Source organism: Theropithecus gelada, chromosome 6, assembly GCF_003255815.1.
Source record: "Theropithecus gelada isolate Dixy chromosome 6, Tgel_1.0, whole genome shotgun sequence".
NCBI classification, from domain to species: Eukaryota; Metazoa; Chordata; class Mammalia; order Primates; family Cercopithecidae; genus Theropithecus; species Theropithecus gelada.
This window is the reverse complement of record NC_037673.1, coordinates 145840602-145849518: the sequence shown is the minus strand read 5'-3', so window position 1 is coordinate 145849518 and position 8917 is coordinate 145840602. Positions and strand designations below refer to the sequence as shown.

At 52.2% G+C, this 8917-nt stretch overlaps 1 protein-coding gene across 1 annotated transcript; it reads left to right on the top strand.

Moving 5' to 3' along the window:
- The first annotated feature begins 524 nt into the window (after positions 1 to 524).
- Positions 525 to 5539, top strand: IL17B (interleukin 17B). The gene is made up of 3 exons (XM_025388713.1): positions 525 to 590; positions 2901 to 3190; positions 5206 to 5539. The coding sequence occupies exons 1-3, from the start codon at positions 570 to 572 to the stop codon at positions 5435 to 5437; spliced, it is 543 nt and encodes a 180-aa protein (XP_025244498.1). The 5' UTR covers positions 525 to 569; the 3' UTR covers positions 5438 to 5539.
- The last annotated feature ends 3378 nt before the right edge of the window (positions 5540 to 8917 follow it).

Below are 8917 nucleotides of genomic sequence, written 5' to 3'. Positions count from 1 at the left end.
ATCTAGAGGGGCTGGGCTTTGGTCTCCTAGGGCTGCTGAACTCACCTGGGGCCGGCAGAGGCTGGAGTGCTTGAGGCTGTTTCCCTGGGAGATGGGGCCTGTGTCCCGCTTCTGGCCAGCACAATTTGAGAACATTTGCTCTCCTGACCAACCAACGGCCCATCCCTCCTCCACCCTCAACCCCTTGCCATCCCCAAAGCAAACGAAGCTGATTGTCTTAGCTGGCCCTGTGGGTGCTGGCTGGGCGGCCGGCCGCAGGCCACAGGCGGAGGTGCCACCAGCCAGAGCCCCACCAGACACACAGGGCATTGTCCCTCGGTCAACAGCCCCTGGGCACCTCAGCCCAGCTCCTGGCCTGCCCCCATGCCCCTCACTGTCTGCCACTGCGCTAGGCTTAGCCAGCTGGGGGCCCAAGGCTCCCAGCTGATGACGAGCCCACCCACTCACTCCCCCAGCAGCCCCCAGTTGAGCTATAATTGCTTCACTCCATCCTGCTGCTGCCATTTTCTCGGCGGCATCTGGGGTTCCGGGCGGGCAGCAGCTGCAGGCTGACCTTGCCGCTTGGTGGAATGGACTGGCCTCACAACCTGGTATGTGGAGCTTCCCTGCCGCACCCCCACCCCTTTTCAGAGCCCGAATATGTCAGTTTTTCTTTCCTATTGATTAATGGCTGCCTCTGTTTGGTTTGGGATCTGCAGAGGCAACTTCTCTGTCTTCTCCCCCAGGACTAGAAAGAAACAGAGACTGGTCACTGTAGCCATGGCCAGCAGTGCAGGCTCCTGAACGGGGCTCAGCCGGGGCACACTGAAGGCTTTTCAGACCAGAGGCGTCTGGGGAGATCCCGGCAAACTCAGTCAGCGGGGTTTTTCCAAACAGACCTGGCTTCTGAGGTCCTGGCTGTGTGACCTTGGGCAAGTCCTTCTATTTCTCAGAGTCCCATCTGGAGAGTGAGGGAGGGGGACTTTGATTCTATTCTGTTTCTCCGAGTGGAGAGCCAGAGTTTAAGAATGCCCTGTGAGAAACTCTGATGAGAGAGCCTATTGTTAGGGAGACATTTTTTCTGCACTAGAATCTAGGACCAAAAAGGAAGAATTTAGCAACTGGAATCTCTGTTGCAGATTTTGCGCCAGCAAATACCTCTGCCAAGAGGGGCTCTGCTGAAACTTGTTTCCTACAGTCAAGACTTGCTGGGTAGCCTGGATAAAGCAGGCATGGGCCATAGGGCTGTGGGGCTGTGAGCTGAGGCATACAGGGAACATATGGAGCCTATCTCAATTTAGGAGGAGTCAGAGGTGCCTCCATCCTGGGACCTCTGCCTCACACGCAGGCACTGTCCCTTCTCTCTCTGGATTTCTGGGGAGTCTGGGTTCTGCCGGGCCTGAGTCCTCTTCCTTGTGAGCCAAAGGCTTTCCTGATGCTCTGGTGCTGGGAGGGAGAAGTGGATGGCAATGGGTGGGGTGTGTATGTGTGAGGAGGGCTTGGGGGATGACTGGAAGAGGGAAGGCTCAGGGGAGGAGGGCAGTGCAGGTGGACAGGACGTCCTTAGCCCACAACTTGCCCATCTTCCCAACTTCATCTCATCCCCTCTTCCTCCCACTCACTCCTAATCAACATTCCATTCCATTCAGCAAAGGTTTTCTTTCTCTCTCTTTCTTTTTCTTTCTTTCCTTTTTTCTTTCTCTTTTTCTTTCTCTTTTCCCTTTCTCTTTTTTCGTTCTTTCTTTCCTTTCCCCTCCCTCCTTCCCTCCCTCCCTCCCTCCCTCTCTTCCTTCCTTCCTTCTCTCTAGACGGAGTCTCGCACTGTCGCCCAGGCTGCAGTGCAGTGGCGCAATATCTGCTCACTGCAAGCTCCGCCTCCCAGGTTCACGCCATTCACGCCTCAGCCTCCTGAGTAGCTGGGACTACAGGCACCCACCACCATGCCTGGCTAGTGTTTTTGTATTTTTAGTAGAGACGGAGTTTCACCGTGTTAGCCAGGATGGTCTCGATCTCCTGACCTTGTGATCCACCTGCCTCGGCCTCCCAAAGTGCTGGGATTACAGGCGTAAGCCACTGTGCCTAGCCTCAGCAAAGTTCTTAACCAGTTCAAACCTCCTCTCTCATCTTCCCCCAACCCACCCCTCCCACCCCTGTAATACTTCAACTCCCTCAGCCCATGCCTGCCATGCCTCACCTGACAAGTCCCTTACCCAGAAAAGTTTCCCAGGCCATTGTCCCAGCACAGCTAAGCAGGAGGCCCCACTCTTCTCCAGCCACACCCTGAACGGGCCCATCCTGGACTTGTCGCTAGTGAGACCTGAGTGTTTGTCTTCTTGTTCACTGTCTTCCTTCTCAGACATAAATGACAGAAGGGCAGCGATGGGGACAGCCATTCATTTACTCAGCGAGTGTTCACTGAATGTACCACGCAGACACGGGGGATATGACAGTGTGTGGAAACAGACACATGCCCCCACGGAGTCCATGCTGAGTTGGGGGCAGACACATAAAAGAATCGTACATACAAACTATAAGACTGAAATCATGCAAGAGGCGTGTGGGTTATGAGAGCCCAAGAAAGTCCAGAGACATCCCTAAGAAAGCGGCGCTGAAGCTGACACACGAGGGGTGGGAAGGTGTCCAGGAGGTGAAGAGGCAGAATGCTGCAGGCAGAGGCAGTGCAAAGTCCGTGTGGCAGGAGGGAGCATGCTGAGAGTAAGACTGAGAGAAGACCAGAGGCTGGAGCACACAAGAGAGAGGAAATGGGGTAATCTGAGGAGGGAGAGCTGGGGGATGGTGGGCAGAGTCAGACTTGAGCCTGGGAGACCCCTAAGAGCAATGGGAAAGGACCATGGATCCCAAGTCTTGGCCCAGAAAGAGACTTGGCTCTCCCACCTTTGACCTGTAGCTTTCCTCCCCAGCTGTTCCTTCTTACCATTTCCATCTTCCTGGGGCTGGGCCAGCCCAGGAGCACCAAAAGCAAGAGGAAGGGGCAAGGGCGGTCTGGGCCGCTGGCCCCTGGCCCTCACCAGGTGCCACTGGACCTGGTGTCACGGGTGAAACCGTACGCCCGCATGGAAGAGTATGAGAGGAACATTGAGGAGATGGTGGCCCAGCTGAGGAACAGCTCGGAGCTGGCCAAGAGGAAGTGTGAGGTCAACTTGCAGCTGTGGATGTCCAACAAGAGGAGCCTGTCTCCCTGGGGTTACAGGTAGGCTGGGCAGTGGTGGCAAGCTGTCTTTGGGGGGCGGGGGCCTTTCCCACGCCCCAGTCATTGTAATGGTTAAGATCTCAGATTCAGAGGTCTGGGTGCTTGGGTTCAGATCCTAGCTCTGCCTCTTACTCGCCTGTGAGGCTTTGGGCAAATGGATTAGCCTTTCTGGGCCTCAGTTTCCTCAATGTAAATGGAGGCAATAGTAGTACCTACTTCAGAGTCTTATTAAATGAGATATCCATGCAGAGCACTGCCCTTATTGTTCTTCGAGTCTCCGTGGAAGTGCCTGCAAGGCTTTCCCCAGATGTCACTTCCTCTGCTCTGTGGGCCTCCGACGCCCTTCTAAGGTGTGGCACTTCCATGCAGTGTCTCATGCTGGACCTGGGCCTTCCCAGTGCCAGCATCAGAATCACCTAGGGATTCCCACGCCCAGTCCAAACCTCCAGCAGCGAGGCCCAGAAAGTACTATTTCTTATAGCTCCACGTGGTCAGGGCACACAGCAGGCTGTGATGTGGGAATCAAGACCCGCTGCCCTGGATAACGATGGCAGCAGCGACCTCTCTTGGTTGTAGCTCCACTTCCTTGCTCAGTGCCTAACCCACAGAAAGGACCAAAGATGAAGGAATGGGTTGACCCTGAGGTCCTCACTCACAAACCCAGGCCAGAGATTTTTCAGCCACATGACATACACCCTGAGACTCTAGAATAGCACTGTTCATCAGAATTTTCTGTGATGATGTGAAGCCAGTACGGTAGCCACTAGCCTCATGCGCCTACTGAGTACTTGACATGTAGCTACTGTGACTGAGGGATGAACTTTGATTTTTTTATTTTTTGTGTGAGACAGGGTCTCACTCTGTCACCCAGGCTGGAGGACAGTGGCATGGTCTCAGCTCACTGCAGCCTCTGCCCCCTGGACTCAAGCAATCTTTCCACCTCAGCCTCCCAAGTAGCTGGGACCACAGGCATACACCCGCATACCTGGCTAATTTTTTTATTTTTTATTTTTTGCAGAGACAGGATCTCACTATGTTGCCCAGGCTGGTCTCACACTCCTAAGCTCAAGCAATCCACCTGCCTTGGCCTCCCAAAGTGCTGAGATTACAGGCATGAGCCACCATGCCCAGCCTAATTAATTTGACACATGAAACTAGTGGCTACTGCATTGAACAGCGCAGCTCCAGAATGTGACCATTGGAAGGGTCGGTAAAGATCCTCCAGAATGGAGCTTTTCACATCTGACTGTGCTCATGCATCACTCAGGGATCTGACAAAAACAATGCAGCTTCAGATTTAGGAGATTCTGCATTTCTAGCAAGCTCCCAAGCATAAGGTGATGCTAATGCTGTATGTCCACAGGTCCAGTTCACCCACTTCCTTGTCCCGTATTTAGTAGATGGGGAAACCGAGGTGCAGAAAAGAAGTCACAAAGCAAGTCCCTGTATGCGAGGCTCCATGAGAGCACCAGGAGGGAACTTGCCTGCTTTGTTCATCAGTGAACACCTAAAATCTAGGACAGAACTGCTCATGTGGTGAGCATGTAAGTGTTGAATAAATGGAGATTAAGTCAGAATAGAACCCAGACCTCCTGACTTCCTTGCCAGTGGAAATTAGGCATCAATAAAAATAATCCACATTTTATTTCCGTGGATTGAGTTTCCCAACAATATAAACACAGTGGGGGTGGGGCAGGCAGAGGGAGGCCTTAGGCTACTTCACGATCCCCACAGCATAACCTAGTACTGGGGTGGGCATCTGGCTGCATGAAAGAAGGAAGCTGGGTGACTGGTGACCTTGAAGCTGGATAACCTTGGGGCTCTCAACTTGCCTTCCATGATCTTCAGTTTCCTCATGTGGAACACGGAGTTGATTACTGCCTTTCCTCCAGCCCAACACAGTCTTGCTGTGGAAATTAAAACTTTGATTAGGAAAGGCAGGGGTGTGGGGTATGGGTGATGACTGGCCCTTTCTTGATCACCTTCCGCTCTGCTCTTTCTCCTGCTCCCTACAGCATCAACCACGACCCCAGCCGTATTCCCGCAGACCTGCCGGAGGCACGGTGCCTGTGTCTGGGCTGTGTGAACCCCTTCACCATGCAGGAGGACCGCAGCATGGTAAGCGTGCCGGTGTTCAGCCAGGTGCCTGTGCGCCGCCGCCTCTGCCCGCCACCACCCCGCACAGGGCCTTGCCGCCAGCGTGCGGTCATGGAGACCATCGCCGTGGGCTGCACCTGCATCTTCTGAAGCACTTGGCCCAGAAGCCAGGCCAGCAGCCTGAGACCATCCTCCCTGCACCTTTGTGCCAAGAGAGGCCTATGAAAAGTAAACACTGACTTTTGAAAGCAAGACTTTGGGTTTGCTTCTTGTGGCTTCCAAGTCAAAACCAGGGTCAGGGTAGGAGGTTCCTGGGAGGTAGATTTCAGATTAACATAAAGGAGGATTTTTCGTCACTCTGAGTTCTCCAAGGTTCTGAGTTTCATCACTCTGAGTTCTGAGGTGGCCTATTAGAAAATAATGTGGTCACCTCTACTACTTAGGGCTATCATGTGTTTCCTTTATTTATTTATTTTGAGACAGGGTCTTACTCTGTCGGTCCAGGGTGGAAGTGACCCAGTCACAGCTTACTGCAGCCTCAGCCTCCCCAGGCTCAAGGGATACTCCCACCTCAGCCTCTCAAGTAGCTGGGACTACAGGTGTGTGCCACTCCACCAAGCTAATTTTTGTCCTGTTTGTAGATACGGGGTTTCACCATGTTGCCTAGGCTGACCTTCAACTCCTGGGCCTCTTTGCAGATCAGACTTCTGCCCGCCTCAGCCTCCGAAAGTGTTGGGATTACAGGAGTGAGCCACCACACCTGGCCCATGTGTTTCCTTTTATTTGGGTTTATAAGTCTATATTTCAACCATGTTAATGTGACTTGGTTGCTATAACCAATGTAGGAGTTAACAAGAGCTAACTCTACTCACTTAAGGGTCGCTGGAAACAAGCTCTTTTGAAGCGGGGAGCTCCCCATCTCTGAAATTGTCAAGTTAAAGCCAAGCTTCTCAAAGGTATTATGGAGCAGATGCCTGCTCTGGTTGGAGGAGATGATCTGAAGTATTTTCAGCTGTGAGATTTCTCTGCAGATCAGACTTAGACCCAAAGAAAGGCTTCCAGGTTGCCAAAGAGCAGGTGCTTTTCACCTGGGACTGTGCATCCTTGAAATTTTTATGTATGTACTTTTTCGGAGCTGAGGATTCCTGGTTTTGAACAGACACTCTTAAGTTGAGAAGTGTCATCATTCTTTCTTCCAGCCCTGTCCAAATCTCCTGGGAGCATCAGAATCTCCTGGAGGGACTGTTAAAACAGCTTGCGGGGCCCCACATCTAGAGGTTCTGATTCAGGTGGAGGCTGATACTTTGCATTTTTTTGCAGTGTTTTTCTTGCATTTCTAATATATAAATGATTGTTTCCAGGTGATGCTGGTGCTGCTGGTCTGGACACTGGCTTATATTAAGATACTCTGCTGATCAAAAATGGCAGTGTGCTGGCTTACTCCCGTCATACCAGCACTTCAGGAAGCTGAGGCAGGCGGATTTCTTGAGCCTCAGGAATTTGAGACCAGCCTGGGAAACATGGCAAAACCTTGTCTCTACAAAAAAATACAAAAATTAGGCCAGCATGGTGGCACGAGCCTGTAGTTCCAGCTGTTAGAGAGGCTGAGGTGGAAGGATCACTTGAGCCTAGGGAGGTTGAGGCTGCAGTTAGCCATGACAGTGCCACTGCACTCCACCCTAGGTGACAGAGTGAGACTGTTAAAAAAAACAAAAAAAACAAAAGCCAAAAACAGCAGTGTGGACTGATATATCCTAAAGTCCGTGCTGTGCTGACTCGTGACCCCTGGATGCAATTCCCCACTTCCCCCTTTGTCCCCTAGCAATTCAATCTTCCCCCTGGGCCCTCTAACCCCTGCAGCAAATCCCAAATCAGCTGTTCTAGGGCCTAAAAATACCTTCTCTCCCACAAGACAGCTGAGGGGCTCAGACTATATTCTGAGGGTAAGAATAGCTAGCACTTTAGAGTTAACTTTAATAAAAGGGCCAATGGCCCAGGACAGGAATACTTGGCTTGGCCGCTCTAACTTTAGTGCTTAAAGCAGTTTTAGCTCTGAACGTCTTAAGGGTCTAATTCATGAAAGGCCAATGATTAGGTATGTGCCTGCCTGGGGTGGTAAGTAACTTACCTTTTTTGGTATTGTTCTAGAGTGGATACTGGTTAAAATTACCTCAGGAAGCTTCGGCTGGGTTCCAGACACATGAAAACAGACTTCCTGTGCTAGCGCATGCTGATCCCTTCAGCAGCCGCTTCTCCACCCTTGGGGCTGCTCTCCAGGTCTTAAGACTTCAGCCCCACATGAAGGGCCCACAGCTTCCAAGCCCTTTCTGTGGGGTGAGGGTGTGGGAAGAATTGAGCTGCAGGAGGGTTGCTTGTAGTCCTGGGAGACCCTAGGTGCTCTGGGGCATAGGGGCTGGTGGGGAAACCCCTCATTGTGGTAGGAGGGGGGTGTCTTACTTCTACCCAAGCATCAGGAGCCCCCAGATGCTCCATAAACACCAGCTAGCTTCATATGGATGATGCCTTTTCCTCTTTCTGGGCTTTAGATTCCTCATCTGTGAAATGAACAAATGGGATTTGGGGATCTCCAGGGTCTTTTCCAGGCTTACCATTCTGTGACTTAAAAGCTTGGCCTTGGTGGCTGGGATGGCCACTGGCGGAGCTCTGAGTCCCAGCTGGCTCTTCCCATGCTCCCAGTTTAAAGGCAGCAGCAGGAAGCTCAGATCCTTTGGAGAGCTGGCTCTACACAGCACCCTGGAACTTCCTTTGGTCTGAGTCTAAGTGTGTTTCATGTTTGCTTCCTCTAGCGAGAAGCTCGCACTCCACGAGACAGGGGCCTTATCCCTTGCTCAGCGCTGCACCTCCAGCACCTGGCAGTGTCCAGTGCGCATAGGGCGCGGTGTTTGGTGAATAAGTGCACAGACGCCTCTAGGGGGAGCCCAAGATCTGCCTCCTGCTTCCCTCTAGTATGCCTTCATAGGTGGGTCAGAGCAAAGAATTCCTTACCAACCTCCCTGGTCCGCCACTGCCAATCACCCACCCCCATTCTACCCTCTACAGCTGCCCCTTATCCCCCAAATTTTGCTTGGGTCACCTGCTCCTGGAGGCAGAGTTCCCACGAAAGGTATTAAACGTCTACTACGCTGCATCCAAGACTGAGGATGCATGGCCCTTTTCCTGTTTTGTTTGGCTGTCTTTGCAAATGCTCTCTTCTTCCAGGGGTCCGTGAGCTGCTGGGGGCTTATGTCCAGGCCTGAGAAGGCTGGGGTGAGCCCCAGGGCAAAGGCTTCCTGTTGGTTCTCATTTTTGGAATCTGTCCTTCCCTCCCTGCCTCCAAGGAATCAGGTTTGGGCTTGGGGAGGCAGGGAGTGTGGGCATTTTGGCTGGCTTTGGTTCTGAGCTGTTTGGGCCTACTCAGGTAAAGGACATTTCTGAAGGACATAGCCAGTTCCAATGCAGTCATGCTTGGGCGTGGAGCCAAAGCCTAGCCAAGGACTGAGGATCGAATGTTAACTGCCTTGATTTGTGTCTTCTGTGCACATATTCTCTGTAGGGATGCAAGGGAGGGGGTAGTTATCAGGGATAAGTTTTGTACTGTCCAGTGCTGGGTCAATATCAATTATTAATTAC

Coding starts and splice junctions, on each gene's coding strand:
- IL17B (XM_025388713.1), top strand. CDS start 570: ATGGACTGGCCTCACAACCTG. Junction 591..2,900: donor TGGACTGGCCTCACAACCTG/GTATGTGGAGCT, acceptor TTTCCTCCCCAG/CTGTTCCTTCTTACCATTTC. Junction 3,191..5,205: donor CTGTCTCCCTGGGGTTACAG/GTAGGCTGGGCA, acceptor TGCTCCCTACAG/CATCAACCACGACCCCAGCC.